Source organism: Numida meleagris, chromosome 5 (genome assembly GCF_002078875.1).
Source record: "Numida meleagris isolate 19003 breed g44 Domestic line chromosome 5, NumMel1.0, whole genome shotgun sequence".
Classification (NCBI taxonomy): Eukaryota; Metazoa; Chordata; class Aves; order Galliformes; family Numididae; genus Numida; species Numida meleagris.
This window is the reverse complement of record NC_034413.1, coordinates 55,870,945-55,887,854: the sequence shown is the minus strand read 5'-3', so window position 1 is coordinate 55,887,854 and position 16,910 is coordinate 55,870,945. Positions and strand designations below refer to the sequence as shown.

General features: G+C 47.1%; 1 protein-coding gene across 3 annotated transcripts in view; it reads right to left on the bottom strand.

Moving 5' to 3' along the window:
- RBMS1 (RNA binding motif single stranded interacting protein 1) overlaps positions 1-16,910 on the bottom strand; it is a 138,960-nt gene that overhangs the window by 84,493 nt on the left and 37,557 nt on the right. Inside the window, exon 1 of one of the 3 annotated variants that reach the window (XM_021397679.1) lies at positions 4,007-4,395. The exons of the other annotated variants lie outside the window; for them this stretch is intronic. Coding sequence (XP_021253354.1) covers positions 4,007-4,069 — 63 coding nt within the window. The 5' untranslated portion in view covers positions 4,070-4,395. Of the gene's footprint in view, positions 1-4,006; positions 4,396-16,910 lie in introns of those variants that run through there. 3 annotated transcript variants of the gene reach the window in all.

The window sequence follows — 16,910 nt, the reverse complement described above, 5'->3', positions numbered from 1 at the left end:
ATCCCAGTTTAAAGGATCTAACCCTTCTGAAATGTGTTAACTCAAGCACTTTTTTTTTTTTTAAACAGTTGGAAGTTTCAGGGGAAAAAAAAAAAAAAGAACCCAAAAGAAAACAGCAGATGTTCAAGGCTCAGCCTTCCATTTTCCCTTCCACGTGAAGCTTAATGACAAAGATACGAACTTTAAACTTCCAAACAGATAAAAACGTACTATTTACCCTGTTAGAAATCCTAAACAAAAAGCTGAAGTTGCCAAATACAGATAAGACAATCGTATCGCTTTTCATCATCTGTACCATCATGCCTGACAAGATAAGGTGCTTCCTTTTATTTCTTTCATTCACATTTGTGTTACAAGTATAGAAACCCACTGACTGAGCAGTTTTGCTCCCTGGAGAATAAAGCAGTGCTTGAAAAATAATCTTAGAAACGCACTTAAACATTTTAAATAGCTGATCCTTAACATAAAGCTGAGTCTTCCTAAACCAAGGTAGACTGTATACATTGCACATCATTTAAAGAGAAACATACCCAGCCAGCGCAAGCTGATGAAGCAAAGAAACAAATTCTTATAGCTCCAAATAGTTCTGAATAGTTCTGAATTTTGGCCACAGCAAGTTTAATGAGGTTACGTCCCTCAAACAGACACCACACACCATGCGGGAAACTGAAATTATGAATTACAGGTGTAGCTGCTCTGTATCATAAACCTACAGATACAGTCAAAACCTCATCCACGTTTTCACCCGAAGATCAGCCAAAGCTTTCTCCATTCAGTTCCCTTTGGAAACTCACCTGAATCTTCACCCTGGAACAAAACCCAGCCTGTGGCACGGTGCCTGATGTCAACAGAGCCGCGTAAAAAGATTAACCAGCAGCTTTGTAGTCTCCCTCAAACAGGCCAAACACCAAATCACTGTTAAATTCCTCACGTGCAGCTACGCCCAGTTAATCTGCTCGAAAGCAGCAAACTATGTAAATCTACTTCCATCGGGGAGATAAATAGGACGCCCGTCACAAGACGACAGCAGCCCTGTTCCCGGGCAGTCCGCAGCCTGCTCTGCGGCTCCCGAGGAGCCCCGCTGCATGGTGCCACAGCAGCGCGGCTGCTGGATGCAAGGAGCAGATGGCAGGAGAAAGCTTCATTTTCCCATTTATGCTAATTTTACAGTGCGTGGAAATATTTACTTGGGAGCAGCACCTCTTGATTTCCACGAGAACCCTGAGGGCGGGAGCAGGCCGCAGCCAGGGAGCCCAGCACAGCACCCAGGCTGAGCAGGATGCCGTGCGTTGCGGCGCTTCCTTCGCCATGCGGATGCACACATGTGCATTCTTTGCATAACTCACGTAACCTTGCGAGCAGAGCTATTAGATTACATCTACTTTTTTCAGAGAGGACGCACGTGGTCTGGTACTGCACGGGCTTTGGGTTTTAGCGAGACCTGAATCTGCACTTCAAGGAACTCATCAGATGAGTCCTTACTCATTTCAACCAGGCCTAACTTTTAACACTAGCCTGGCAGGAGTTTCGTTGTTTTTTTTAATATGCCCTATTGGAAATACAAGTTGAGAGACCATAGTTCAGTATTCTTACTCTAAAGCACAGAAAGAGATCAGGCACCACCTCACTGCATCTGACCCGAAACCGAGGATGCTGACTGGCTCCTGTGTGCCTGAGTTACACACCGCAGCAGATACAGCAGATAACAAGCACAGCAGCGTTAGCACTGATTCGTTTATAAAACAAAACAGAGTTCTTTGTGGAAACAAACAGAGCATGAGCAACATTCCAGACCTACTGTAGCTAACCAGAAGTTTGTCAGTATGTTAAATGAAGGCAGAATTTCACATTAAAGCGTCTTAAAATAAATCGAGTCTTACAGTGCCTCTTACCAGCAAATAACTCATCTTTTCAACACAGTATCTAGTAGTAAGCTACCTGAATATGCCACATACTCCTTAGAACATAACAGGAAAACACTAAAAATGAAGTGCTTTTCCACCATTCTGATATTGTATATGTTACAATACAACTAATGGAACACAAAGTGCTCAAAACATTTTGGTTTCATTTTTAAATTACCTATTTCCTCCCAACTTCCCACACGAGGGGCTGTCACATAGCTGCTTCTCTCAGCTACTTTTCCTGCACTAACAGCATCCAGTCTCTTAGGCTAAAACACAATTATAATTCAATTGTCTGAATTCGGGTTACACGGAGACGCAAAGACTTCATCTGGACTATTTCTAATTACCGGGAAAGGCTGAAAAATTAGGCTCATAACAGCGCTCAGCATTGTCTGACAGCAGCTCGCCCCTGCAGGTGAAGCCTGAGTGAAAGGGAGATCAGAAAGTCAATCTTTAAACGACCTCGGTCTACGTGAATGAAGTTAATGGGAGTTTTCCAGGGGCTTAAATGGAGAAAGGCGCAGGCCCGGCTCCTTGTGTAGGAAGTGTTTGAGTGGAGAATGGCTACACGCTAACAAAAGAAACCCTTGGTCCCCGGGGTCTTAAGACCACATAATACCCCCGCATTCATTTATGTCTCTGCCCATTGAAAGAAAAAAAGGCTCTGTTTGTTTTTCCGATTCAGGCGGCCCTTTCAGCTCTCTGAATCCAAGGAGGGCACTGAGCAGAGCGGAGCGCTTATCAGCGCGCTGCAGCACGGCGGGCAGCCAGCGGCCCCGCGGCCGCGCCCTGGCCCTACACCGAGCGGCCCCGGGGGGGGCATCGGCGGAACTGCCTTCATGTACAAAGTATGCCGAAGCGCCGGGCGAGATCATCCGCGTGGGCGTAGCCGGGGCATTTATTGAAAACAAACCAAAACCAGCGCACACAATGAGCGTGTTTTATTACGCATGGACTTGAACACTTCAAGTACAAGATACAGAGATAACTCCGCACAGTTAGCAGCATCGGAGAGTGCTGCTGAGCTAACATCCATGCGATCCTTACCAAAAAGACATTTCTCCAAAACAAGGGAGGAAGAGAAAGGAAATCGCAGTTTTTGTAAGCTGTCCTTAAACTCCAGGTGAGCCCAGCACCCCGACTTTCGCCGTCACCCAGCCCGCAGCGGTAAGCTGGGAGCTCGCCGTGCGTGCCCACGGTAGCGGTACCGCCGAGACCCACGGCCGAGGGCCTCCCGCAGGGTGCGGGTGCGCTCCGAGCCCGGCCCCGCGCCGCTGCAGCCAGCACGGGCTGGGAGGTGCCTCCACCTGGCAGTGCTCTCGGCGAGCCCCGTCGGCAGTGACCTCTCCTCCATTCACCCCTTGGGACATAACTACAGTGCTTTAAAACGGACGACTTTAAAAATACCGAAGATTCAATGAAAAACGGGTTTCTTATTAACATTAGGATCTTAACAACAACGTTTCTGGGCAAAAAGAAAAGTTAAAAACGGGACTGCAGAGCCACTGGGCCAGCAAGGCTGCACTTTGGCTGTTTCATTTCCAGCCGCTAAGCAAGCAAGCAACCAACAAAACGCTTCTCTCAGTACAGCTCGATAGCTGCGAGCGCCCCGAGCTTATCAGGACGCTCTGTCTGCCCAGAAAATGTCACAGGATTTCCCTTGTGTACTTCAAGGGGGAGAGAAGGGGAAAGCCTGCCTGCGCTGGCGGCTCTCTAGAGGTTGCATGAGAGCAGCAGCGACGCCTGAGCCTTTTGGGCATTTCACGCGAAGCCAGAAGTCACCCAGCCCCAAGTTTCGCTTTGCAGCCGGGGTTGCGACACGGAGCGGGGCTTTTGTCACTTGTTGCCGAGCCCAGCGGGGCCTGCAGCCGCCCGGCCCGGCCGCTAAGGTCACCCGGCAGAGGCCTCTGCTCGGGGCTCGGCAAGGTCACGGCGCAGTCTATACGGGACTTAGGGTGGGCTGGAGGTGGGGTTCTTTCTGCAAATCCCAGCTCTGCAGAAGCGAGCAGCGAGAGTCACCATCCCTCCCAACGGAAAAAAAAAAATAAAAATAAAAAAAAAGCGGGTGTGGGGGTGCCACGAAACCCCGCCGCCCTTACCTGCTTCCTATAGGGCGTCCGGCTGCCGCCCGCCGCGCTGCTGTTGCTGCTGGGGAAGATCATCGCCCCGCCTGATCCCCGGCTGCCCCTCGGGATGGGGAGCAACTTTGGCGGCCGCCGGGCTGCGGCGCGACGGGGCTGCAGGGCGCTCCCCGCCTCCGTGCCTTCCCGCCGGCTGCGGCTGCCGCACGTCCCCCCCCGACCCTCCGCCCCGCTCAGCTCCGCTCCGCGCCGACCCTACCCCGCCGCGGCCGCCCAGCCTGCCATCAACGGGCGCTCATTGACCGCCGGCGGCTTCCCCGGCCCGGCCGATCCCACCTCCCGCCGGCCTCAACCACCGCCCAGAAGGAGGGAACGAGCGAGCCCAACCGCAGCGGGGAAGCGCGGAGCGGACGAGGCGCCCGCCCCCACCCCCGCGGCTGCGCGAGCGGCGGCGGCGGCGCGGGCCCGCGGCCGAGGCGCGGAGCGGGGCGCGGGCCCCGGGCGGCGCGGGGCGGCGGGCGCGGTGGGGGCGCCCCCGCGGAGCGCAATGGTTGCGCCTGGGGGGCGCGGCGGGACCGCGGCGGAATGTAACTTGCGCCCGGCCCCGCGTGCCGCGCATTCCGCCGCGGACCCGCGGCGGGGTGAGTTGTTCTCAGCCCCGACGCTGACCTCCAGCACGGTGCCCGTGCCCCCTGCCCCGGCTCTCCCAGCTGCTCTTCTGGGGGAAAAAAATACAACTAATGGGCCTTTCTCCCCCCCTTTCCTGCCCCCCCCATCGAAGCGCCCGGGCTTCCCATGGGTGGGAGGGAGCTCAGGGTCCACGTAACCCCGCGGTTGCTCTAGGGAGAACATATTGCTCCGAGAGCAGTAAAAGCGGGAATATGTAACTCAAAAGTTTTGCTTTGTTGGAGACGGGAATGCAGCTGGGGGAACATCCGGTCACAGCCCTCACAGAGGCTGCTGCAGAAGTAGAGGAAAACTCCGATTTCTCCCCAGAATCCAGGCCTAGGAAGCAGTGCAGTTATGAGGCAAAGAGTGGGAGGCTGAAAGACAGAGCCGTGCTGGGAGGAGGGATTGCCAGGCTCTGTGCCCCCGCCCCACTCACATCGCGGTGCCACAGTATGGCCCTGCAGCAGCCCACAGCTGTGGGCCCGTCAGGCCCTGAGCTCTGGCCACTGCCAGCAGCACTGTTCAGACGGCACCACCCAGTGCCTTCTGGTTCTTCTTCCTCTTTCTAATAGCAACGTGGCCCCAATCTCATACTGACACAAATTTCAAATGGAAACAGCTGAGAAAAAACAAAGACTTGCCAGGTACCTCACTGCTACTCACGTAGCACGCCGCTTATATTTACAAACACCATAACCTGTAACTAGAAAAAATCACCAAACAGTTTGGCATCCCACTGTATTGCTGCCACCGCAGCATGCAAAGTGCTGCTCCTTGGCAGAATGACATTCCACATAACTTTCCTTTTTTTCCCTCTTTCGCATCCTAAAATGGATCTCTTTCAGCTCAGCCTCGGCTCCTCAGCATGGCCGAGGGCTGCCAGCACCAGGCCGGACAGGCAGCGGCCGCATAATGTGACCTGGCTGTGGCTGCTGCTGGAACGCCCGCTGGGGCATGTCTGCATGGCGAGCGCTGTGCTGGCGCCGCCTGCCCGCCCCACACCGCGAGCACGCATCGCTGGGGCTCCCAGTGCTGCCAGACGGTGGCACAGAGGCTTGGGCAAGGGTAAAGCCACAGCCCTTGCTCTGGTTGAGGTGCAGCTTCGCACACACTGTACAGCAGCATCCGTTGGCATGGCTGCTGAGGAAGGCACCAGCTGGGCAACCGATTCTGGGTGAAACCTTTTTTTTTTTTTTTTCTTTTTTTTTTTGTCCCTCTGATCAGATTAGTTTTCCTCCAGATCATTTCCTTTGTCTGGTCAGCACGTGGCTGTGCTGCAGCTTGTGCTGGTGCAATGGAGGGAGTAGCACAGGAGCACAGACAGGCAGGGAAGGGAGGGTGGGTACGGCTGCTTGTTCTGGCAGCAGCAGCAGATTAGATGGGCTTAATCTGCTCGTGTACCCGCGGCTTAGTTTGACAGAAATGTAGCTGTGTGCTCATGTGTGCCCTGGGCGTAGGGCAGGAGGTGATCCACGCACCACTCTTACCTGTTACAGGCCATGGCCACTGATGGCACAGTCACACTCAGAGCGGAAACGCTGCCTTACAGCAACATGAGCTGTAACAAGTGAAGGAGTACTTCTGCTCCAAGCTGTACTCCCAAGTGAGGGATAAGAGCCATATTTCTCCAGACAAAGAGGGGACAGAGATTTGATCTGCTGCATCTATACCAGGACTTTGTTGGCTGGAGAAGCTGGAATGACCACCTCCTCCCACGGAAAAAAACCTCTATAAAATGCCAGTCACCCCCCTGCTTCCTCCCTCTCTTCCTGTCCCACAGCCCAGGCCAGCAGGAGGGATGCACATGCTGTGCTGCGCAAAGGAGCTCAAGGACATCTCAAAGCAGCAGCTGAAACGCTGCCTTCCTGCCCAGCCCTGCCGCCACCCTGTCACCAGCGTCTCACACTGCCCATGATGCCCATGCCACTCCCCTCTGCTGGGCTCAGTGTGTAGCACATCTTCCTCAGCCACCATTGCTGTCTTTTCTAATGTACCATAAAAACACACATAGCAAATATAATCCTATCAACATCTACTGGATCACCATCAAATTACACATATATATTTTTGTTATAGGAAAATGCATTATAGAGTTTTACAGGACAAAACCCTTGGTGTCCTATGCTGAGTGCTAATCTACCTATCGACATTTTGTTTGCCAAGGCTTGAGTAACCTGACTCCACTTTTGTCTCAAAAAGGGTAACAGCTGCTTTCCGGTACCTACACCGAGGTCACCAAGACAGAGCCAGGCCCTGTACAGCATGGCTAGAGGGAAAGGGACAGCAGGCATCAGCTGAAGACTGCCTCCGCCAAGAAGGAAAGAAGGGTAATTGTCATAGGCAACTCCCTTCTGAGGGGAACGGAGGGCCTGGTATGCTGGGCAGGCCCTGCCTGTAGGGAAGTGTGCTGCCTTTCTGTGCCGGGGTCAGAGACATTACTAAAAAACTTCCTGGTCTGGTCTGACCCTCTGATTTTTACCCTTTACTGATAGTTGAGGCCAGCAGCGATGAAGTTGCTGAGAGAAGACTGAGGGCTAACAAAAGGGACTTGGGGGGGGAACGGATCCTAGTCCAGGAGCTGGCAGGGCTCACTGATAGGCTTATAAACTAGGTGTGAAGGAGGAAGCGGATGAAATGAGGCTTGCAAGAGATGACCCTGAGGGAACAAAGCCAGGATGGGGGGTGAGGCAAGGGGCCCAGATGAAGTGCATCTACACCAATGTATGCAGCATGGACAACAAACAAGAGGAGCTGGAAGCCACCATGCAGCAGGCAAACTGTGACTTAGTTGCCATTATGGAAACATGGTGGGATTGCTCCCATGATTGGAGTGCTGCAATGGATGGCTACAAGGGAAGGGACAGGCAAGGAAGGAGGGGTGGTGGCATGGCTGTCTATGCCAGAGAGTGTTTTGATGTTGTTGAGCTCAGGGCTTGGGATGAGAAGCTTGAGTCTCTAAGGGTAAGGATCAGGAGGAGAGCTAACAAGGCAGACATCCTGGTGGGGGTCTATTATAGACCACCTAACCAGGATGAAGAAACAGACGAGATGTTTTAGGAGCAGCTGGCAGAAGTTGCGTGATCGCCAGCCCTTGTTCTCATGGGGGACTTCAGCTTCCCTGATATGTGCTGGAAATACAATACAGCGCAGAAGAAGCAGTCTAGGGAGTTTCTAGAGCATGTGGAAGATAACTTCCTGACACAGCCAATAAGAGAGCCTACCAGGGGAGGTGCCCCGCTAGACCTGCTGTTCACAAACAGAGAAGGTGGGAGATGGGGGGGTCTGGAGCTGTCTTGGACAGAGCGACCACGAAATGGTAGAGTTCTCAGTGAAGTCAGGATGGGGGGCAGCAAAACTGCTACCTTGGACTTCTGGAGGGCAGACTTTGAACTGCTCAGGACACTGACAGGGAGGGTCCCTTGGGAGTCTGTCCTGAAGGGTAAAGGCTGGATGCTCCGCAAGAAGGAAGCCTTAAAGGTGCAGGAGCAGGTTGCCCTTGAGTGCCGTAAGATGGGCTGGGGGGGAAGAAGATTGGCATAGCTGAACAGGGAACTTTTGCTGAGATTTCTTTGTAAATCCCTGTGTTTTAGATTAAGTAGATAAGGCTCTAGATAGTTCCCTGAACTTTTCAGATGTACAGTGATATACCTATTGCAGATACTGGTAACTAGTTCCCCTACATATTTTCTGGGATGCAGGTATGCCTTGTTTGCAAAGAAGACTCAGTTTTACTCACGCTTTACACTTCCATCAATGGAACAGCCCTGCAGATCGTCAGGCATCTGGCTGGTTACAGTTATAAAGGAGCAACTCTATTTGTTCCCAAAGGAAAAAAGGTGACCACAGGGCTAGGAACATCTGTGTCAATTGTCTGTACAAATTATGCTCAGAGCTTCTCTAAACAACCCAGAGTTGCTTACTTAGAAACAGGGACTACTTGCTGAGCAGATTTGGTGCATTTTGGAGCTAAAATGTTGTTATTAGTTGTTCTTTTGTACGTTCAGTCTGGAAATGTAGGTTTGCAGACTGGGTAAATACAGAAGGATCGCTCTGGAGACCTGGAGACAACTGAAGTCCTCAAGGATCTTTCAAGTAACATTTGTCAGTCTTAACAAGCAGTAGACTGGTAAAACTGACCCACTGCTTTAAAAACAATTCTACACATTTAAACTGCTGCTTCCTCATTTCTCTTCTAAATCAAATCCACGGCTTCCCTTATTTATCTCAAGCTTGCACTGAAGCAGTTAGCTCCCTGCAGGGCACTGCCTCTGCAGGACAGATGGTTCCTCAGCCCTGGATCTGCTTTAAAAAGGAAACTTCATTCTGTTGCAAAGCCCAGAATCAGAGTTGGGATGGGATGTCCTGAGCCTCCTCAGAAGCTGGCTCCTGCCAGGACCAGCGGCGCTGCCTCAGGGCCTCGTGAAGCCCCATCAGCGAAGGGTGATTGTGGACACCTTATTTCCCCACACTGACAGACCTGGAGGACCTGTGAGCTCTTCAGCACAACTCTTCAGTTGGGCATCCACCCTCTCATCACACCTTGTCATATGCAAAAAGACACAAAGCAGAGTGAGCTGGAAGCTGAGCCATAGAAATGTAAAAATACATTCAAATGCCCTGTGCAAGCTGAGGAAATGGTTTGCAGGGCTGAACTTTGAGAGATATTCAGCATTTCCTGAAATGCGTTCATAGTGGTGTATGGGAAGCTAAGTATCACACAGAAGCACGTTTTTAATTTTAGCATTAAAATCATCGATTCGGAACTGAGAAGAGGAAAAGCATTTATAATGGTCAGAGGGACAAAGGGAAGCTACTTTAGAGATAAATATTTTCCTCATTGTTTTTGTTATTATTTAAATATTCCAGGTGTGCAGATAACAAAAAAAAAAATCCGTATCCTGCTAAGTAAGGAAGAAAAGGAAAGGTTGGTAGAAACAGGACATACAAAAGCCTTGAACATTCCATGTAAAAACTTCAGACACCTTTTTTCGGTAGAAAAATAAAATTATTAAGAAGCAATGGCTTCTGTGGAAGTACTAAGAACACGGCACTGCACACACAATGAGAGGCTGTTGTTTAAGAACACACTCTTGAAAATAATCGGAGGAGTAAATTCAACAATAAGGAAAGAATCTCGATGACAATCAAAACCAAAAGGAGGAGACAAATAATCTTTCCCAGCTGTACTATTTCAAATATTGGTAACAAGATACCAAATTATTTATATTCCAGATTAGAATCTAAAATAGCAAGTCCTATTTTACCACTGACAATGAGAGACCAGTTCAGAGTCACAACCACAGATTTCTGTGAAGAACTCATCATTAGAAACCATCAACTCATCCTCCCTGGGAATCCTTCCACCGAAATCTTTAATTTTCCCATCACCTATGTTGTGTGGTTGTGTTTTTGTTGTGCGTTCTTTTTTTTTTCCCCAAATCCAACAGCTCCCTGTGATATGAAGACCAGCCCTCTGCTCCATTTAGTGTACACTGAATGCTGCTGCTTTAGCTGCTAGGTTTGTGCCTCCCATGGCATGTCTAGACTCCTCCTATTCCTTTTAGCTTGCACTTCGTTCCTCCCATGCTTCCTTAAATGTTCCTGGAAGGACACTTCATAAATTGCACAATTAAAAGTAATTGTTGTCATGCCTTCAGTGATTACTGGTGTTAAGAATATGAACATAGAGAGCAGCACGATCTATTGTTAATGGCATGCCAGCATTTTACATTATGGAATGCATTATTTATTCTTTGAAAGCCATGACAAGATGGTACTTCATAGAAATATTTCCACTGTCAAACAAACACCCCCTTCCTAAACATAGCTCGTATATTCTGGGAAGCACATGTAGGAAAGAGAATTACTGTAAAGGATCGTTATATAACAGGAATTTAAGGAAGCTGCTCATAATTGGTAATTAAAACAGGACAAAATCCAATCTTGATCTGTGGAATTAACTAAAGTGACTTGAAAAGATCTAAATTCTGCCATTAGCCTGATAATGGTGCCAGACACTTGTTTGACGCTATAAAGCAATCAGAGTCTGTAAACAGTTGCCAGATTTATTATAGAACAAAATAATAAAGTCCAAAATGACAAAGTATATTGTTGTTTTCTGTGTAGGAAGTTGTTCACCATTTCACTTAAAATACATAACTACTAAGAAGAGCTCTTTGTTTTGATATACTTCTGTGGGTATTTTGCATTTTGAGTGGAATAACGTTACAGAACAGCAAGGAATTAAAGCAAAAACCTATCTGCTAGATATTTTCTAGGAAACAATCAGTGACTATGCACCTATTTAATTTTTTCCATATATTTTACATATTTACATGTTTAATATAAAGATTCACAAATGGTGAAGAAAAATATGGAAATAAATATTTTTTTCTAAAACTTCAGAATTAGTTTGGTTCTAACGTAGAGTTACATGTGATGGTTTTCCAACAGAGAAGATGTTCTTTCTATCCACAACTTGTTCAATTTAGATGTGTGGGAATTTTTTGGATGAAAATGTTCAGGATGTGGGCCAGACTGGAACGGTTACCTTCTAACTTTTTATTGGAATCTTAAAAGTAAGAAATGAAATAAATTAAAAGTCGCCTACAATTAAATTATATTTCAAGATTGAGAACAGTTGATGACACCGAGAAGATAAATCACTGTGCAGTAGTCAGAGGGGAAGGTCTGACCGAAAACCAGCCAGATATCAATTTTATTCCTTTGTGTGTCGTTGTCTTGATATCTAAGCACATGGAACAGCTTCAACCAGATTTGTCAGTGCTCTGCGCTTGCGGAAAATAAAAAATAGGACCCTTATTTGTTCTTTCCACATCTATAAAATGGGACGCATACTTGAATGAAACTTGCACTCTAAGCATTACAAAAAGATTTGGTAATAGCACAGTGAGGAACGGGCTGTAATTGCAGCACACGCTATGTCCGGAATGGGTCATCGTGGAAAACGGAAAAAGACAGAAAAAGTCACTTCCAATATGATGCAAAAAGGGTGGAGTTATTGTCACTAGCGCAAAGCCAGCTCGAGGAAAAACCTCTGCAGCAGACAGCAGTTGTCTTCTCTGTGCGATGAGACAAGCCAGACTGGAGACTGTGTATAGTAGGTGCATACGTGTCGACATCTTGGAACAAAAACACAAAACACCTCTCTTTCCAAACAGTGTTGTTGTCCTAAGATGACTCTTCCTGCTATTTTTTTCTTCCCCTAGGAGGAAGTACCTGCTGTATTTGTTTGACAAATACTGGTGGTCAAGTGAGGAACTGGCAGCCGCACCTACTGACAAGCACTGTGCAAATTTTTCCAGCCCTCACACACCTCCCTGTCAATTAACCTCATTTCTGACCTGCAAAAGTCTTTGCTGTGCTCAGACTCCCCTGAGCACGCTGACAGCACGGCGCTGTCCTGCGGTGTCAGTTCCTATCATCTCACCTGGATGTGAGAAACTCATTTCCATGTAGGTTTTAAGGCAGCGTATCCATTTTATCTCTTTCAAAATTATAGCCTTTACCCTGCAAGTTTGCTTTATAATCACATATAAACAGAAAGACATTCATTTATAATACACAATCTGATTACAGTGACCTAATTTAGAGCAAGAAGGAAAGAAACAAGGTCATGTGACAGGAGTTGAGCAAATATTCACCCGAGACTGAATCTTATCCATTTTCAGTATCTTTACAATAAAAGTATCTACATAAACCTTGATAGAATTGTTCCTGGGTACCCGGTGCAGCTCCCATCTCTGACGGGCATTAGGGTTTCAGTCTCCCAAAGAAGCTATAAACTGAGCGGGGGGCTGGACCAGAGGTCCCCAGAGGTCCCCTCCAGCCTCAGCCTGCCCAAAGCTGATTTTTTTCCCCTAAAACACGTTCTCCCTCTTTGAGGTTTGAGATTACAGACTTACATTTGCACCAGCTACACACCACCACACAACACTGAATAAAATGATCAACAGTTATCCTCAGAATTAGAAAACCACATTTTTAAAGCAGCAAGTCACTGCCTTCAAAGACTTGATTTTATTCCAAGATGCTTTTCACACAGCAGTCCCCAGGTAAGTTGACTTTTCCCATTTGTGTTCAGTGCTTGTAGCATTCACCATTAGCACCATCATTTCAGTTCCTGTAATTTTAAATTCAGAGACGATCTGAATATTTATGCTCAGTAATCAGTAAATTAATCAAGATGGCTAGGACAATTTATTTCAGGGAGTAATTCACAGAGTTATTTACTAATTGTTCTACACTGAGTGTCATGGGCTGGCAGCAGCACAAATCATGGTGGGAAAATATTTCATTGCATCGTAATTAAATTGTATATTTATTTAGGTAAATAGATTCTTAAAGTTGTTTCCAACACGTTCCCTCAAGTTGGATTCAAGCTATCCATCACCGTACTTCACAGCCCTGTTTGCCAGCATCAACGGACATAAATCAAAGACATAGAACGAGAGCCTGGCCTGGACAGTGGGAGCGTTAGCAGTGGGTCCCAGGCCTCACACAGAATGAAAGCATTTACGCTGTGCTTTATGAACAACTCACAGTATGTAATTCCTCGGGGATGCTGAAAAAGTGGAAACCTGTTCCCTTCTTGCTCTGAGCTTCATGGTCTCCAGCCCTCTGTGCAATGCTTTGGTCCCTCCGCCTGCTGGTTCACCTCAGCCACCCAACAGAAATCTTTCCTCTTTTCGGACACAAGAGGCAGCTGAGCCAGGCCACCGAGATGTCCGACAGGGCCACCACAAGCTGCAGGGCAGGCAATATGGGACAGTGCACATGCTACTTGCTGGGTGCTGCCCTCCACCCATGGAATTGTACTCAGAGCTTTTTTCACTGGCAACCAGCTTTACAACCAGACATTTGCAGTCAGATTCCCAAAACTGGAGGCTACTGCCACAACCAGACCCAGCCGCATTGCACGGCCGGGCTGCACAGCGTTGGGTGAGAGAGTCTAGATAACAAAGGAATTAGGCTGAACTTTCGCCCCCAGTTTGAACATTCTTTGAAGTTCTTCCCTGCCTTGGCAGCTCCTTCCCCTATCTTCCCCTGTTACAGCCCCTGTTGGAGGCTCTGTATAGCCAGGATTTTCTCAGTTCTGGGATCTTCAAAAAGAATTTTGCACCGAGCTCCCCCAGGATAGGATCCCTACAGCATTCCAGTGCCTGTGGTCCACCTCACTGCACAGATTCCTGAACAGAGCCGCACGCCCGTGGGGTTCAGCGCTGGGAAACTCCCAGCAGAATTTGCTCAGCAGGGCTCCAAGACAAAAAGGATTTCAGCAAATGGCTGCAGGGGCCTTCTAGGATGAGATCCTGGGAGGAAACGGATGGTCTAGTGAAAGGCAGATTTGGACAACTTTCTCTATAGTATTTTGACACCAATACACGTGAACATGCACCCTTGCATATATGTTACAGTTTTTATGTTGCCTTTCCATCACAACCACCAAATAAACAGCTTCCAACTTCAATACCCTATCCAGCTGGTCCTTGTTGTAATCCAGTAGTGCCTAAATGAAGACAACTGGGTACTGTCACAATATTGCTCTCAGCCCTGAGACAGACGATTCGCCCCTCACTGTGCTAAGCATCATCGAGAAGTTTCACGAGAATACTTGTTTGCATAATTACAGATTGAGCTTTGCAGTATTTCTCACAGTCATCTGCCAGATATATTATTTAACTCAATTGGCCAAAACCTAGGCCAAAATACCATCCAAATGTATTTGGTAATGCACAGACAAAACGATGTTTCAACAAACAGATGGATCTGGGATACGTGCAGATAGCACGACTGCAGAACACAGACACGTACTCTCGAAGGGAGGAGAGGTTAATGATTTCGAAGGGCAAACATACTTGCTTCTTATACCTTCACTGTAATCAGTTACTCTAAGGCAGACAGTCTCATTACTATAAATTGCAACTAGAGGCATTTTTGCCTTGCAAAGGAATTCATACAAACATGTCAGATCATGTCAGCTGAGATGTTATATAAATCACATTCTGCACAAAGTGAAAAAATACATTTTGCATCCAAGAAATTTTAGACTGTTTTATGAGTAGAGCCCACTGTTTCACAACTCAAGAAATTTTATCAGAATAACCGACAGCATTTAAAAGGTACAAAAAGAAAGCTGAAACTCAAAATATGCCTAAATGCTTGTGTTTGAATCCCCTTGATCGTTACATTTCCAGAAAAGTCTCTACTTCATTCCTCAGAAGAGTTGTTCCTAACCCTGCCTCAGACCATTTAAAAATTCACAGAACTTATACATTTGTATGTATGCAACCTGGAAAAAAAGGAGCGTTCTTACATTCAAATGCACTGACGAGGAGTATGGGTAACAAAAAGTCTTTATGTCATTTTCCTGATTTCAAGAAAGTGGCAAGCTTCTGACACCAGCTGCCCACAGAAACTACCAACTTTTTTTTGCCATGACGCGGACTTTAGCTTTTTTTATCTAGTTCAATACTCAGTAATTTGAGAAAGGCTAAACCTTTTTTCCTAGTGAAGATGTACAGTGTGATGGCTCATGTCAGTAAATCATGCAGGCACGTGATTTTGCAGGACCTGGGCCGCAGTGAAAAAAAGCCGGAGCTGAATGAATCCCCTGGTGACTGTATTCCATGGGCCACAGGCTGGCTAAACTGGTACGTGTGACCAAGTCACCCTCATTCACACAATGGAACAGAAAAGTAGGGGAAGCCAAAACTTTGAGATACAAGTGACTAAAACTGCAAAACGAAGTCCAATCTAATTCTTTACAACAGTTTTTAAACAACAAAAAAATACACATTCTGTACCAAAATGTAAAATTTGACCACACGTCCATCCGAGTAGAATGAGACAAAGTAAGTACCTGACGTTAAGCTCCCTTAGTGCAGTCTTTTCCCTGTCATTGTAGAATACTGAAAAAATCTGTTTATTTTCCTGAGAATTCAGGTTAAGTCTCTGAAATGTCACCAGTTTAGGCAACCTTTAATTTTTTTCTTAACAAAACAAAAGACCATCTTAAATTAACTGAAAGGTTAATTTTAGAATGCATTACCATAGCATTTCCATTTCAAATAATACATGATATTATAATCTATGTTCTCTACTATGTATTTTAGATTCCATGGTTACAGTTGGTTTAATTGCCTGAAGTTGTCTAATCAGTGATTTTCTATTATGACTGGCTGATAACATTCAGGAATTGATGTCAAAACGCCAGAGCTGCTTTGTGGCGATGCGGAGCTGCCAGGCTACACGGCCACCACCAGCTCCTTGCTGGCTGCTAGAAATGGTTCTGTGATCCCTGCCTACAGATCTCAGCTGGTGCTGGACTACTGCACTGTTTCTTGCTCCTTTCAAGAACTGTAAACTATAAAATAAACACTCTGAAAAGGCAAAATTTAAAAAAAAAAAAAAAGAAAAAGGTCATGCCTTTTCATGCTGAGAAACTCCAGGCTTCAGATGACGCATAGAACTTAATGCTATTTACTGTACTACTATAATTATTCGGTGGCTGATCAAACCAATAAACATACAATTTGGCAGGGTGGGTACATGTCACAGGGAGTGGATGCGAGCTCCTGGCTTTTCAGAGTCCCACTCAGCTGTCCCTTTGGGAGCAGACCCGATCCACGAGGTGTCTCCCCCAGCACAGCCCCTTCTCCCTTATTTCCCAGCAGACATAATGGCACTGCCTCACTGTGCTGAGCTCCTCATGGGGGTATGCTATGGAGGAGGAAAGTAAACTGATACGCTTTAATTCTAGATAGAGAAATAGATTTTAAAATTGGTTTCCCAGTTCTACTGCAGAGCACAAGGACACTGGCTAGACCTGGGCTCTGAGACAGGAACCCTGAAATCACCCCCGCTGCTGAGAGCTGCACTGCTGGGGTGCAGCCTGGCTGCAAAGCCCTGACCAGAGTCAAAACTGAAAGCAAGCAGCTATTCAGAGCTTTAAGCAGCAGAACATAAAATATTTCAGTTCCAAGCGACATCTCCAAACACTGAATGTCCTTAGTTTGGTCTTGAGATCTCGATTACACTTGCAAATGAAATCATCTTTGTTTAAAGCCATACTTCAGAGGAAGACGCTGCAATGTATTATATGGTTGGAAACAAATTAACAAAGCTCCACAAAGAGAAGAAAAATGTTATTTATCCATCTGAGTTTATCTGAATATCAGCAGTTTAAGAGGCACAGTGGAGATGGTGCACATTTAACAAAAAGCTTAAGTCT